The 16,696-nt window shown below is 35.8% G+C and overlaps 2 protein-coding genes across 2 annotated transcripts; one reads left to right on the plus strand and one right to left on the minus strand.

Moving 5' to 3' along the window:
• Positions 1–637: 637 nt before the first annotated feature.
• LOC150032769 (uncharacterized) lies at positions 638–2,191 on the plus strand. The gene is made up of 4 exons (XM_090307012.1): positions 638–925; positions 1,507–1,655; positions 1,748–1,819; positions 1,954–2,191. Exons 1-4 carry the CDS (start codon positions 638–640, stop codon positions 2,189–2,191), a joined length of 747 nt encoding a protein of 248 aa, XP_090163138.1.
• Positions 2,192–10,364: 8,173 nt separating this feature from the next.
• LOC120091242 (Pentatricopeptide repeat (PPR) superfamily protein) lies at positions 10,365–12,625 on the minus strand. The gene has a single exon (XM_039049181.2). It carries the CDS (start codon positions 12,549–12,551, stop codon positions 10,485–10,487), a length of 2,067 nt encoding a protein of 688 aa, XP_038905109.2. The 5' UTR covers positions 12,552–12,625; the 3' UTR covers positions 10,365–10,484.
• Positions 12,626–16,696: the final 4,071 nt, after the last annotated feature.

A 16,696-nucleotide genomic window follows, 5' to 3' on the forward strand; every position in this document is an offset into this window, starting at 1 on the left:
TAATCAAATTAAATTAATTTTAGAATTAATTATGAAAATTAATAGAAAAATTGGAGAAATTGGGTTTATCACATTTTTCTCTAACATGAGGTGTAATCCTCATGTTTAATTAAATTACACACTGAATTCCACTTGATATGATCAAGCACCTGCTAGCTTTGAGGCTTCAAATGTTGGTTGCATGCTGGAGTTGATTAAAAAGTGGCTGAGATGAAGAAGAAAATAGAGATTTTTTTTTGCTGGAATACTAGTTTCTGTATCATCTTTTTCTTCCTCTACAAACCCATAAAATTCCTTCACCAAATTCTCCCAAATTTGAGTTGCACCACTCAAATTCAAGGCTGAGAATAGTAGAGAAGACCTCTTAGTGGTTCACGGACTGATTTGGAGCTGAATTAGAGTGAAGAGCAGCTTGGAATTGAAGAATTCATCAAGAAAGGTATGTAACATGAAACCCACTTGTATTTGCATGCTTTCAAACTCAAATTAAATGTAATTAGAGTGCTTATTGATTTTGTTTGCTTTCGTTGCATGCTTGTGTATTCCTTAAGTAGGTTCAGTTGTGTGATGATTTAGAGCTAACAGAAATTGCAGTGGCAGTGGGGGAAGTCACCTCGCAGCTAGCCTAGTTGACGGTATGGCCAACTTTGAGCAGAGGATCATTGATGCACAGCAGGGTGATTCAGACCTTGTTCAGAAATTTTGTCAGGTAGAGTCAGACCAAGTCAGTGAATTTTCAGTATCTGTGGATCAGGGCCTCTTATATCAAGGACGGTTATGCGTACCTACAGGTAATGTTCTAAAAGGCGAATCATTGGCAGAAGCTCACAACTCCCCATTCTCGATACAACTAGGCAACACCAAAATGTACGAAGATTTGAAGCGGTATTACTGGTGGTCTGTTATGAAAAGGGAGATACCCGATGTTAGCAAATTTTTAGTCTGTCAGTAGGTGAAGGCCCGAGGCAGAAGCCAACGGGCTTACTACAGCCATTGAATGTGCCAGAAAGGGAGTGCAAGAGTGTATCCATGGATTTCATTGTAGGCTTACCCACGATGGTAAAAGGCTTCTCAATAATATGGGTTGTAGTGGACATGCTCACTAAGGTGACACATTTCATTCCAGGGAAGCCCACGTATCCGGTGAGTAAGTGAGCTCAGATATATATGAAAGAGATAGTAAGGTTGCATGGTGTGCCGGTGTCAATTATGTCCGACAGGGACCCTCGTCATTTGACCTCCAATTTTTGGTAAAGTCTTCAAGCAGCATTAGGAACACAGTTAAATTTCAATACTACCTTCCACCCTCAGACTGAGGGACAAACGAAACGCTTGAATTGGACGCTGGAGGATATGTTGCATGCTTGTGCTTTGGAGTTTTCAGGGAGTTGGGACTCCCACTTGCATTTGGCAGAGTTTTCCTATAACAACAATTATATGGCTACAATTGGTATGTATCCATTTGAAACTCTATACGGTAAGGGTTGTAGGTCTACAATTTGCTAGGGTGAGGTTGGTGAGAGAAAGTTGGTAGGAACTGAGTTAGTGGAGATGGCGAATGAAGCCATATGCAACGTCAAGAAGTCCCGCTTCCTCGGTCCGAAAAGTGCATTGTTGGAATTGGGTTGGAACGCCAAGTGGCTCAAGATTCAGGGGTTGCCGTTATAACTGAACACGGGGGAAATCAGAAGATTAGAACGTGATTGTTAGCAGTATAGAGTAGACAGAAAAATTATGTCGATGTTAGGTGTGAAGAACTTAAGTTCAAGGCAAGTGATAAAGTATTCCTAAAAGTAGCAGCTATGAAAGGTGTTATGAGGTTTGGAAGAAAAGGAAAGCTAAGTTCGCGTTTTGTAGGGCCATTTGAGATCTTGGAATGATTGGCCTTGTGGCTTATCGTTTGGCCTTGCCACCATTTCTCTCTGCAGCCTATAATATCTTCCATGTTTCCAGGCTGAGGAAGTACATAACGGACCCGTCTCATGTAGTGGACTTTGAACCCTCGCAGCTAAATAAAAACTTAAGTTATAAAGAGAAACCTACGCGGATTATTACAAGGGAAATGAAGGTTTTTCGCAACAGGGAGATACCACTAGTGAAGGTTCTGTGGCAGAATCATCAGTTTGAGGAAGCAACTTGGGAGCGGGAGGACGAGATGAGAACACTGTATCCAGAGCTCTTCCAAGACTAGAACATTCGAGGACGAGAGTTTCTTAAGGAGAAAAGATTGTAGCATCCCGGGATCTAGGTAAATTTAAATTAGTTCATGAAATTATTGGATTTTTTTTAATTCAAGGCCAAAGCTTAGGTAATTAAATTATTTGTTTGGTTCAGTTTTTAATTGGTCGTTGTTTGGAGAAGATTTCTTAAAATAATATTTGGTGGTTTGAGTTTTGTTTTAGAAGAAGAAAAATAGGGGATAATATATATATATATATATATATATATATATATATATATATATATATATATATATATAAAAATTAGGGTTTAAGGGTTTTTGTTTATTCAAATGGGGAACCTCGGTTTGCATGAAATAAACAAAAAAAAAAAAAAAAAAGGAATTTAGAAGAAGAAAGGCTTTCTTCTCCGTGTTTCCTTGCTGCCTCCTCCACCCCCCCCCCCCCCCCCCCATCGTCTGTGTTGCACCATTAAGCCTACGCTGGATATGAAGCAGCATCACATTCGCCGACCATTTGAGTCATTCCTCAGTCAGTCATCCGCGTCGTGCCTCCGCTCCCTCATCGCATCACAGTCACTCGCCCGCCTATCGCCGTGCCGCCGCTCTCTCTTCCCTGTGATTTCGCCGCGCTGCTAGCCTTGACCAAGCGTGCGTCACCGGTCTAACACAGACAGCCCCATCTGTCACCAGATCATGGTCAGTTTCCGTCAGATTTTGCTGTTTGGGGTAAGATTTAGAACATTTTAGGTTTATCCCTGGTCGTTTTGTTGTTGCCCAATAAATTCTCAGCCTAACTCTTGGTGTTATGTTGTTAGATTCGAGTTGTGAAGATCGGAGGCTTGTTGTCCATTAGTTGGAGGTTGCTTCAGAGGAGTTTTGGTGAATAGTAATCCTTGGAAGTCTCTTGGTATCGATGTTGGTTGATGGAATTGGGGTCTTTAATCCTTGGAATTAAATGTCACTTAAGGATATGTTTATTATTGACATTTGGTGGTTTTTGGGGGTCACTTTACGTTTTGGGTTAAATGACTTGAGGAGAAATTAGTGGTTGATTTAGGGTCTCTCAAAGCTAAAAGGAGAAATTAAATTGCTTACATTAGTTTAATTTGTGGTAAGTGATTTACTACCGGTTCGCCCCCGAACCAAGTATGCATTAAGTATTGGTTTCTACGTTGGTTTGGAATATGTTTTTTTGGCATGCTTGTTGGTCAGTTGTAATTTTTTTTGACCTTACACTTATGTTACGGGATTTCGATAGTATGTGTTATTATAGTGTTTGATTGATGGATAAATTTTGAAACTGTTATGAAACCTAGACATGATTTAAGATTTGATTGTATGCTTATGCCTATATGAGACTATTAGTGACTGTTAGCACTTCCATCGGGCTATGTACTGTAGGATTGTTTCAACAACAGTGGAAGCTCTAGGATCATCTAAGCACTTAAATTCACTAATTTTGGCAAAATATAAAGTATGCTTTTACAGAAAAAAAAAATGGGTTTCAAGACATATCTCTTGCATAACTTCTTCAAAGCTCCTTCACCAGCTACTATCTTCTCCAAATCTTGTTGTCGACCACCTAAGGATCTTCCTCACTATTCTCTTGGTGCTCTAGATTGAGTTATGGGACTCAAAACAAGCTTGAATCAAGGGTTGAATGAGAAATGCTCACTGCAAAAAACTAGCTGAAGAACTCTTTCTTCAAGCCCAATTTTCTCTCAAAATCTCTATTGATTGCATGCCCGATTTTCACTCCAATCTCTTCATCATATTACAGATCAACATGCAAAGAGAAGAGTTGCATGAGTTGCAGCTCATGCTTGGAGAAGACAAGGCAAAGATATTGCCCTTTGAGTGAGCTACTTGGTGATGAAAAACCTTTTTTTTTCCATTTTGTGTGTTTTGTTTTCCAATTTTATCTAAAAATCAAAATTTGATTATATAAAATCTATTTTGATTTTTAAAAATAAAAGTTTAATTAATTTCAAAAATTAATTATTAAATAAAACTTAATTAATTTAATATCAAATATTAAATTAATTTTAACACATATCCATCTTTATATATTTAAATCATATTTAAATATATAAATTCTTCTATTCCGTTTAATTCTAAAATTAAACATATAATTATATCTCATATAATTACTAATTCCCTTAATTCTAATTTGAACGTTTCAAATTAACTTATCACACTATTCTAGAGCTAGTCCGTTATGAGCTAGTAGGGGGACCTCGCGAACCTACAAATCAATGGCTCCAACGATCCGAGATTAATTGGCTAAACTCATTAGACCAAATCAATCCATATTTGTTAACTAATGGGTCATTCCACTAAAGCGCATAATTGCACTTCCCTCACTATAGATATATTATGTCCACATGATTTAGCCATAATCAGTAAGTCGACCCTTCATAGGTTGTTCATAATAACGGTTGGGTCAAATATCTATTTTACATCCAAGATTATGTCTTATTCCTCAAGTCCCTACTGATCCTCTAATGAACAACTAGTTTGTGATCCAATCATTAAACCAAACTCTCTCAGCCTAATGAGAGGGTGGGGCCCCTTATTCAGGACCTGGATTCAGTACTTGAAAGAACAACCTTTCTCCTATCCCTAAATCGGATAGGTGTGAACTCCGTCTTGCACCCTATGTGTCCAGCTATCTATCTGGTCTTACCCCTGAAAATGGGAGTCTTATTGAGCCGATGTTGCTGAGAAAACCCTCAACTATGCAAATCTAAGGGCAATCCCAAAGTTCATAGTTAGCTCAGGATTAAAATCGAGTTACCTGGGTCATCTAGGTGAAATAGTCAGTCTTAAACAGTAAACAACGTTATAAAGTAAGAGTGACTTATTTCTTGGTCTTGATCTTATGCAAACTCATTGCATATGACGCCCCCACTTCTCATGTCATAACATGTACGAATTAGGATCACATCATATGTAGCACTTTACAACTCTTTGTAACAACTGCAGAATAGGCCGCATCCAATGGTGTTACCAAAATAAGGTACCCAACCTCATTCATGTACCATAGATCATTTTGACTATTTACTCGAGCCCGATCCACTCTTATGTCTCCACATAAAGTTCAAGTACTCATACAATAGTTATGGGTCTTAGTTTATTGGATTTAGACTTTCATACAATTTATGAGATCAATAACAAGTACATTGATAATAGAAAATGTTTATTATTTTATAAACTGCGAGTTTTAGGACATAAAACCCAATAATACTCCCACTTGGACTAAAACTCCAGTGGATCAATATATACAAATATATACAATGTTGAGAGAAAGTACAAATACAATAAACTAGGGCATCACAATACCCATCAATTCTCCCACTTGCCCTAGTGATATAAAACTCGTAGACCTCGTCCTACTAGGTGACCCTCGAACATTTTAGCTGAGAGGGCCTTCGTAAATGGATCGATCAGTTATGTTTCTTTTGTTGATTCGCTTGCAGCTACATACTCAGCTTCCATTGTGGAGTCCGCAATACAACTTTGCTTGATGCTTCTCCGCACCACTGCTTCTCCATTAAGAGTAAATACTGACCCTGAAGTTGATTTTCTCGAGTCAATATCGATCTGAAAGTCAAAATCAGTGTATCAGTAAGGATCAGATCCTTAGAACCATACACAAGCATATAATCTCTCGTTCCCCGCAGATACTTGAGAATGTTTTTAACAACAGTCCAATGGTCATGACCAGGATTGGACTGAAATCTGCTAACAATTCCTACGTCATAGCATATATCGGAACGAGTACACAACATTGCATACATCAAACTCCCAACTGCAGATGCATATGGAATTCAATTCATCTCCTCAACTTCTTGAGGTGTCTTAGGACTCTGTTTCTTAGACAAATGAATTCTATGCCTGAAAGGTAAATACCCTTTTTTAAAATTTTATATTTTATACCTAGACAATATCTTGTCTATATAAGATGCTTGAGATAAAGCTAATGTTTTGTTCTTGCAATTCCGAACTATTTGGATTCCAAGAACATACTGTGCTTCTCCTAAATCTTTCACTTAGAATTGTGAAGCCAGCCATCTCTTAATGTCAGCTAGATATTCTACCTTATTCCCAACTTCATAGAACTCATCATGGAACGAACCATGTCCCCAAAGAGAATTTGGTAATTGAGCGTAACTCATCATGGAATGAACCATGTCCAACAAGATTCTGTTTCTCCTTTCTGCCACACCGTTCTGCTAAGGTTGCCAGGGGTTGTGAATTGAGACTGAATTCCATGTTCTATCAAATAGTTTTGGAATTCTATGTCCATATACTCACCACCTCGATCCGATCTAAGAGTTTCATCTTTTTACCTAATTGATTTTCAACCTCAGCCTTATACTCTTTGAACTTTTTAAAAGTTTCAGACTTTTGGTGCATTAAGTAAACATGTCCATATCTGGAATAATCATCTATAAAACTGATGAAATATTCATACCCTCCTCTTGCTCTAACATTTAGAGGCCCACAAAGGTCTGAGTGAATCAACTCTAGGGGTTTCTTTGACTCTAAGACCTTTTCCAGAAAAAGATCTTTTTGTCATTTTACCTTCGAGACAGGACTCACATGGTGGTAATGAACTGTCTTCCAACTGGTTTAAAAGACCGTTCTTAACCAATCTCTCAATCCTGTTGAGATTTATGTGACCCAGTCTCAAGTGCCAAAGATAAGCATTTGGAGAAATCTTCCTCTTCTTATGAGTTCCAGCAGTTTTAAACATCTCTATATTCAAAACAGCTTTGACCTCAGTTGGTTTTAACATGTACAAGTTATTTTCTAATTTTGCAGAGCAAATCTATTTATTTCCCATTTTGATGAACACTTTGCCATTTTCGAAATAAACTTTATAATTTTGTTCTAGCAAACAAGAGACAGATATTAGATTCCTTTTCATAGAAGGAATATTATATACATTTTTCAAATAAATGTACTTATCTCCTATAAATAACTTCATATCTCCCACTGCTTTGGCTGAAACAATCTCCCTGGTCCCTACCTTAAAGATTGTTTCACCTTTTGTCAAATGTCTCCAGGAACTTGTTTCCTGTGAGATAGTACAACATGATTAGCAGCACCTGAATCAATTGTCCAGATTTTATCGTTTTCCACTAAAGATGCTTCGATAACAAGTAAATCATATTTATCTTGTTGTTCGAATTCAACATTCTCATCTACATAATTCATAATTTTAGATGAGTTGGGAGATAGAGGACAATCCTCTGTTAAAACTCTATTGGTGTAATCAACCACTAGTAATTTGTTTGTTTATTTGATTTTACTGTTAATAATATCGGAAGTGAGTATTCTAGAATTCGACATGCTGATAAAATTCAAACAAATTCTAATTAGCAAATTTTAACTAAATCCAAAATCAAATTTTTAGCAAAAAGTAATAATGTACCCATAACCATTATTTATTTGCAACGATATTTTAGTGAGTCATAATATGTGCTATCGTTGGGTAATCAGATACTCCTTCACTAAAACGAACAATTTTGACCAAACACTATCCCCATAATAACTCTTATTCCCATAGTCGTTTAGTTATTGTTTTTTGTCAAGATCTTTACCAACAACTTAGTAATTCTTGTAAGTATGACCCACCATTTTCAGATCTTATAGAATAGTATGATAAGAGGGATCCGTGACCAGCGGCCATTTGGACATGTTGTCGCTTCCGCACTTAGGTTTCATCTGATAGGGTATGATCTAGGAGTTTAGTATTTTAAAATTTATGGATACTCCTTTATCTCATTTGTTAATTTTCTTAATTGATATTTATTTTAAATTTTGGGTCAGGGGTACCCCGAACGGTGTTTTCATGATTTATCTATTATTTAAGTTTATCTAATGAAATAAAAGTTTTAATTCTTTTATTTAATTTTACTTCGAGGATTTCATCGTCAAACCTATGCATGCACCTAATAGCATCCTAGAAATATAATAGAAATTTGGGTCGTTGTAAAATATATATTTTTAACTAAATCTAATCGTTAGTTATTTATATCAAAGCAAAACTATAAAAGGACACCTATCTGACATTAAATATTAATTATTCTACCTACCAAAATGCGTACCTTTGCTATCTAGAGATCCTATTGCTAAAATGAACAAAGTTCAAATCGCAAAATGCTTATATTATCAATTTCGAAGTCAAATGTTCAATTTTTCACTATATGTTTGTAAAAAAGAAAAAGAAAAAAGAAAAAGACATTGAATAATTTACCCATACTAGTAATGATATCTTCAAATAATATTTCCGATATTCATGATTAGTAGATTGCTCACTGATGTTGCAGTCCATACATACTAGTGAGATATTTGTCCCTCTTTTATGTAAATTGTTAAATTATTATAATTTGAAAAATATTATAACTAAATCATTACCAACTAAAACGTTGATACCTTCATGAATTTCATAAAAGTGTTTTAAAAATTGTTTAGGAAAAGATTTTCTTCAATCTTATTCTATTTGTATGGTTTCCACTCTCCAATTGATGTAGTGGTCAAGAAGCCACCGATGATTGTGGTGGTTATTTTTTAATTACAAAATATACAAAGTCAACGGTCAGCATGTACCTGCATTTATCATATGCCCCCAAAGAAATTAGTACGGATAACGCCTAGCCTGACTTATTTAAAATATTATAATGATTGATGTCATTTTTCATTTTTATTTCATTTTTCTTTTTAAAACTTTGTTAAATCAATATTTAATTTAGCTCATACGCTGTACTGTACGGTAGGAATTAGAAGAAGCCCCATGATCGTTCGCCGGTTCTTCCTTCCAAGTTCCATCCTTATCTCTTTTGGGTTCGGAAGAGCGGTTCAAATGTTCATACTTTTATTTTCGAAAATTTAATCTATAAATATTCATTCCATCTTTAAATTTTTTATTTTGTTATCTATTTTTTTATCAAAATATTAAAAAAATCAATACTAAATTTTGAAAACTAAAAGAAAGTGAATGATAGGGAAAATGTTTTAAATAACAAAATTATTGAAAATATTTTCAAATATAACAAAATATCACAGTCTATCCGTAATATACACTGATAGACACCGATGACTATTATCATCGATTAATAATAGACATTGATAGATGACACTGATAGATATCAAGTGATATTTTATAAATATTTTGGTCCATTTTCTTATATTTGATAAGAATTCTATATTTTAAACTTATTTTTATTTTTATAATTTATCAAGAATTCAATTTTTTTACTTAACCAAAAACAAAATATAAATCAGATAAGAAAATAGAAAGATAATAGATTTAATTTTTAAAAACTAAATAAGGCCTACGTAATCATATTTGGTCTATTTTTTCATACTTCTCTGGTGTCGTTTATCTCTTCCTAATTAATACAATTTGGTTTAATTTATTTATTTTTTTTAATTTTATTTCAATATTATAGTGTTTTATTTAGAGGATTGTCAAGTTGACTATGCTATTTGAAATAGAGGTTTTTTTCCCTCTAATATTTCCAAAGTTTGAGCTAATTACACGATTTTAGCACATTGATTTCAATCTTGTTTCGTAACTATTTGATTTTTTATTTTAGATTTTAAAAATTACGTCTATAAATATCTCTATCATCTCTATATTTATTCTTTGTTATTTATATTTACCCATGTTTTTAAAAACCAAATCAAATTTTGAAAATTAAATTTTTTTTTAAAAAAAATATTTTTGAAATGACTAAAAGTTGTATCTAAGAAATATATAAACCACGTAAGAAAATAAGTGAACATAAATTTAACTTTTAAAAATAAAAATCAAAAAGTGAAGTGATTTTCAAAAGAGGCCTTTCATTTTTTTATTTTCTATATTATTTTATAAACATTTTTTTAATACTTTGCCATGCTCAGTAGGTTTCTTCCTAGAGGGTGAGTTTTAGACGAAGTTCCTAAAAATATGTTGCTTGCAAAATAATTTTAAATTCAATATAAATGGTCTTATAGTTTTATCTACTCTAATTGATTTACTCACTTCAATCGTTCGGTTGAATTTTCCAAAAATAGTTTTCATCATTGTTTTTAACGGAATAAAGTGAATAAGTTGAACTGATTTGATGCAGAGAAAAAAAAAGTTTGAAATTGAATTAAGGTAACTTGTTTTACTTCATCAGTGGTGGTATTTGAACCTCTGAAAAGGAGACAATACATATTAATTGCCATTGAATTATGGTCACTTTTGGCAAAATAACTCGTTCATTTCCTACAAAATTGCGTATTGATAAATTTAGAGTTACAAATTTCACCAATAATCTTTACAAGAACAAGAACCATCAATAAATGTATGGAATCGATTAGTATCCCTTATGATTATCTCTCTTTGAGTGATCTTCGAAATGAGCTTTATGGCCTCGTGACAATCACCACATACACGAAGGTTTTTAACAACACGAATAACCTGATTCGGAGGAGAGCTTATCAAACCAAAAGCCACAGCTAGTTTCTCACTGTGGCAACCAAGGAAATGTTCCTTCTCTTCCTCTTCTATGTCAAAAAGAACAAACTCTGTAGTTGGTACATGACCAGCTGCTTTCAATTCTCTACCCAGTACATCAAGTTTTGCATATATTTTCTCCGATAACGAGTGTGATTTATCTCCTACTAAAAACTCATGAACGATTCCATTGATCTCAATCCAACTGCAGCCACGGATCTTCTGAATCCGCTGCTCCTTCATCGTCGACCGTATCTTTTCGGCTTCCTCCCATCGATGACTTGCAGAGTAGATATTTGATAACAGAACATAGTTTCCTGAGTTCCATGGCTCCAATTCAATAAGCTTTTTCAGTACTTGTTCAGCCAAGTGGGTATCTTTGTGCAATCTACATCCACCCAACAATGCACCCCAAACAACAGCATTAGGCTTCATTGGCATGCTGTTTATCAACCGATGAGCCTCATCTAATAACCCCGCACGCCCAAGCAAATCCACCATACATCCATAATGCTCGATCGAAGGAGTTATTGAGAATACCCGCTTCATGTTATTGAAATATCGACGCCCCTCTTTGACAAAACCACCATGAGTGCACCCACAGAGCAGGCCCATAAAGGTGTTTCCATCAGGCTGAATTCCATGTTTCTCCACAAGACCAAACAAAGAAAATACAGCTTTAGCATGCCCGTTCATGGACAGTCCAACCATCATAGCATTCCAAACTACATGGTCTTTATTTTCCATCGCTTTGAAGATTTCCCAAGCTCGAGTGACACTACCGCATTTGGAGTACATGTCAATTAAAGCTGTACCGAGGACGGGATTTGACAAGAACTCATGTCTATCCATCAGGCTGCTGACCCAGATGCCTAAATCTAAAGCTCCTAGTTTTGCACAAGCAGACAGAATACCAACCATCGCATAACAATCAGGCTTCAAATTCTCAGACTGCATTTGAAAGAAAAGATCTAGCGCTTGTTTAGGTAATCCATTGAATGCATAGCCTTGAATCATGGTACTCCAAGAAACAATATCTTTCTCTGACATGGCATTAAAGATAAGATTTGCTCGCTCCATGTTTCCACATTTGACATACATATCCAACAAAGAAGTAGCCACAAAAACATTTCTTCTCATACCACTATCACTTATATACCTATCAATCCACTCACCACTAGTGAAATCCCCAAGCTGAGCACAGGCAGACAGGACTTTGACAAGAGAGAAGCTATCAGCCTTTAATCCCATTTCAAGTAGCTTTTTAAATGCATCAATAGCTTCTCTAAACTGACCAGAGCCTATATATGCAGTGATTATAGCAGTCCAAGACACCACATTTTTGTCAGGAATATCATCGAACACCATGAGTGCATTGTCAAGATTATCACACTTAGCATACAGAGAAAGCAAGCTGGTCTTAACAAACACATCATTATCAAAACCTGCTTTCACCACGAGGGTGTGAATCTTCAGTCCCAATCGAATATCCAATTTCCTAGCACATGCTTTCAAAATAAAAGGGAAAGTGAAATTGTTGGGTAAAAATCCTTGTCCACGCATCGACCCATAAAGGTCGATAGCCTCATCGAAGCAATCATTGGAAACCAAGCGATGAATCATCGTATTCCAGAGGAAAATATTGGGCTCTTTGGCTTGAGCAAATACGAGTTTAGTGTAATTTGTGCAACCAAAATCTAAGCCGCAGCAAAGAATCGTGTTGAGAAGGTAGTTGTCTTGGTCGAGGTCGAGACGGAGAAGGCGGCCATGGATATGCTTGAGCTGCTTGAAGCAGTTGACGCCATTGCTGAGGTAATTCTTGATCTCTAATGCCTTGGAGAAGACGGGAGAAGATGGATTGGTGAGAATGGTCATCAAGAACCGTGTCGCTTGAGTGAATCTTACCGCTACAAAAGTCCTACTAGTTGATAAATTTAAATTTAAAATCCTTTTTAAATCTCTTCAACCCTTTTTGACAACTAGTTTGAAAAACTAATTAAAAATCTAACATAAAAAATAAAAATAAAAGAAATAAATTTTAAAACCTAGTTGCCTCTAGGAAGCACAAATTTTTAACTTCGGTTGCTTGACGCAATTTGTCCCCTATCAAGACAAGAAAAATCTCATATTTCTCTAGTTCTTCTTGGATGAGTTGATAAGACTTGGTAAAGCCACAAAGGTTCTCATCTTTTGAAAAGAATTATACAGGTCGATTTTTGAATTTTTTATTTTATTTGAAAAAAGAAAAAAGGAAAAATTGAAAAACTCAAGGACCGACTCAACAAAAAATAAAGACTCCGACTCAACTGACTCATGCGGTGAAGGTGAGCAAAATTCAAAAATTAGAGAAATCCCAGGACAGAGATCAGATTGAGGCTTGGGAGCCTCTAACTCTATTACGTGAGACTCCTCGAAATAAGGCTCAGACTCATACTTAACCTCACCAACTTGTTCTTGGCATGGCAGGGGATAGACATCGTTGTTAGAATCGGTCCATGCGAACTCTTTTATAAGGTCAACCTCAGTGTCACAGATGCGGGAAAGCTCTAAATGATTTTCTAACGTCAGTATGAGGGCTTGAGCTTCAAGGTGAAACCCAATAGACTCCTGCTCACATTTAGAAAAATCATTAGCACATTCACATATTAAGAAATCCAACATCTTGCCTTCATCAGAAATTCTAGGAACCAGCTGCTCGGCAGACTCATCTATGTGAGTGTCTCCACTGCTCAACTTGGCATCCTCAGAAGATGATAGTTCCCAAGACTCCTCGAGTCTCCTAACTGACTTAGTGATCTAAGCAACGCAGTCACTCAAACACCGAAGCTCAGCTATAACTTCATGTTCGGGTAGAAGTTATCTTGCTAGAAACTCAGGGGTGTTTGATAACCGTAGGGGCGTTCCTGCACAAACTCATCAGAGCGATTAGAAAGTTCTCTAACTATATCCTCTAAAGAAATACCTGTATTGGCAGACAGAAATGGCATCGACAACGACATTTGACTAGGCAACTCCAAAGGAGAATAGTATTTGCCCTTAAGTCCACACGAATTTTGTATCTGTATATTAGTCATAAATTGAACGATGGAGGTTAGATCGGATAATCGATTTCTAAGTTCACTAATCTCACCTACCTCTTGTGTTTCCCATTGTGCCACATATCTTGCTTGAAGCGCATGAATGTTCATATCTTCTGCCATTGAAAAACAAGTAGACATAAGAAAAGAAAAAAATATTTTTGGATTTTTAAAATTTAACAGACAATTTTAACTAAAATATATTAATTGGCGTGCTTCCCCGACAATGATGCCATTTGTGACATGCTAAAACTTACATCGTTAATAAGCCTCAAATCTGATCAAAAGAAAAATTTGTATATACTGAACTACTTCTATTACCACTAAAACATACAGTGGTAATTGCAGGGTTGAACCACAGAGAAGCGAAGAATTAATTTCTTTTAAATTAAATTTGACTTTGGAAAAACAGTAAAAACAGGATTTTGGTTTTTGGTTGAAATTTGAAAAATGCAAGAAAGATAAATTGCTAGAGAAAAATGAAACAGTAATTGGTTCATCTAGTTCTCAGATCAAGTAGCCATTCAATGTAATTTAAATCATCAATTTCCACCGATGAATCATGTCGTTGAATTATGTGCGCATAGCTACTCAATTGATACGAATTAACTAATCTCTACAAAGGACGACAATCAATTAATTCGAAACTAATCAAACGTCCTAATTAATAATTAAGGCTGGAAAGACTGTGTCCTAACTAACCTACATGCTTCAAGATTCAATTGAGTTCTTATCTGGCATAAAGAACTTGAAACACATGCATTAAGCCTTAAGTTTCAACTATGTCGATTCACTGTTAGGGAAAGTCATGTTAAATTAACAAAATATTCTTCAAATCAAAATTAAACATGCAATGCAAAGATTCAAGTTCAGCCTATAAACATAAACATTCACATTTAGTCAATGCTACCAAAGTAAACTCAAAGCATGGACAAACTATTAGGATACATGCGAGCTCGAGATTAACTAGTGACAAAATTGCAATCATGATAGTGGCGCAATTCGAAATTAAGTAAGATTCAAAGAAAACACAATTCTGAATTAAAACATAAAGTTGGACAGAAAACTCAATAATTTACATTAATGCTCGATCTAAGAACTAGATAGAAAGATTATCTCATTGATTCATAGACAAACCAATGAGATTCGATCCAATACATGCTCATAATCTAAAATCGAACTAAAAACTATCCTAATGATACTAAAAATAAAGAGAGAAAGGAATAAAATATGGCCTCTCCTCAGCCTTTATTGAAATTCAGCCTACTCTATTAATTTTCGGCAGACCTTTAACCTAAATCGAAAGAATTACATTTATAGAAAAAGGGACAGCATCGCAATGCTATGTGGAGCATTGCAACATTGTTGTGACTGGTCTCGAGCATCAAGAACAGAAGTCCAACGCTAGGCTGACGCTCACTTGCGCACGCGAGAGGGTTTCTCCGTCTTCAACATCGTAGCGTTGCAACACTGTGGGTGAGGCATTGCAATGCTACCCATTATGTCTTACAGCGTTGGGCGAGCATTAAATCAATGCAAATCATGAGCGTTGCGACGTTAAAGCAGGGGCATGTTGGTCTTTTTGACTCATTTGAAATCTGGATGCTCAAATCACCTCCAAACTGCATCAAATTAACCTCGCTCAACTCCAGATTGCCAATTCTACCTCTCTCTTGATCGGTACCTACAAAATAGAAAAATAAACACATAAGATCTAATAAAAAAAACTCGAATTAAGCTAGGAATAATAACACTTTTTTGGAGATATCAATGATAGACTCATTCATCTCTGCCACATTAAAGTGGACCGTCATGTTTAGAACATATTTTAAAATAGAGGCCCTCTCTAGCATGTGGGCATTAAAAATGTATTTTAGTGCATCATGCCAGAGCTGAATGGATGGCTGTCCAAACATTACTCTCAGGGACTTCATGATCTCACAGGCAGTGAGCATGAGTTCATGCTTATTGGCCAAGACCTCATATAGGCTTGCCAAGATGTACTTGTTGAGTTTTATGCCATAAAACTTATAAATAGTAAATTTAACATTTGACTGATCATTAATAAAGTGTTATTAATGTTTATTGCAATAAATAGTTATTAATTATCTTGTATTTATCTTGCCTAAATAACCCTAATCCAATAAACTAACATGCTAGATTGTTGTATGAGTCTTGAACTGTATATGGAGACATACGGGGATCAACGTTCAAGATACAACCTAAAGAGTCTACAGTATATAGATAAGGCTGGGTACCTTATCCTGGTAACACTATGGATACAACCCCCTTTGTATTCGATACAAATGCAATGATTCAATGCATTCGTGTAGGGGACATGCGAGTGGGGTATCCTATGCAATGAGTTTGCATAAAACCAGACCACAAAATAGTAACCTTTAGATGTAACTCCGTTGACTAGTTAGATTTCTATTTCACTAGGATGACCTAGGCAACTTAGTCTTAATCTGGAGTAGATTATAGACTCCTGTTCATGAGGGATTGTCCTTTGATTTGTTTAGGTGAGAGTGGTAAGTTCGTCGATTCAATAAGCCTACCATTTTAGGGACAAGATCGAGTGAAATGTTGAGAACATAATTTCAAAGATGGAATTCACCCTTTCCCAACATTAAGGGTAAATAGATGAGTGTTCCCTTAGGTAGTGTCTATGAGACTTGAACAAGGGGTCCTACCCTCTCACTGGCCCGAGAAGGGTTTCTATTTAATGGTTAGACCACAAATAGGGTGTTCATTAGAGGAGCATGGATACATAAGGATGTAGAGATAACCGAGGGGTAAAACGGTAATTTGACCCAACTGGTGTTACGAACACTTGTGGACTAACTTGCTGTTATTGGTCAATATCCAGCTCAATTGTGGGTCTATAGTGGCGTGTACTCATAGTTAACGAATATTGATTAACTTGGTTAATGAGTTTAGCCA

This window comes from Benincasa hispida, chromosome 11, assembly GCF_027475165.1.
Source record: "Benincasa hispida cultivar pf3 chromosome 11, pf3_genome.v1.1, whole genome shotgun sequence".
In the NCBI taxonomy this organism is placed as follows: Eukaryota; Viridiplantae; Streptophyta; class Magnoliopsida; order Cucurbitales; family Cucurbitaceae; genus Benincasa; species Benincasa hispida.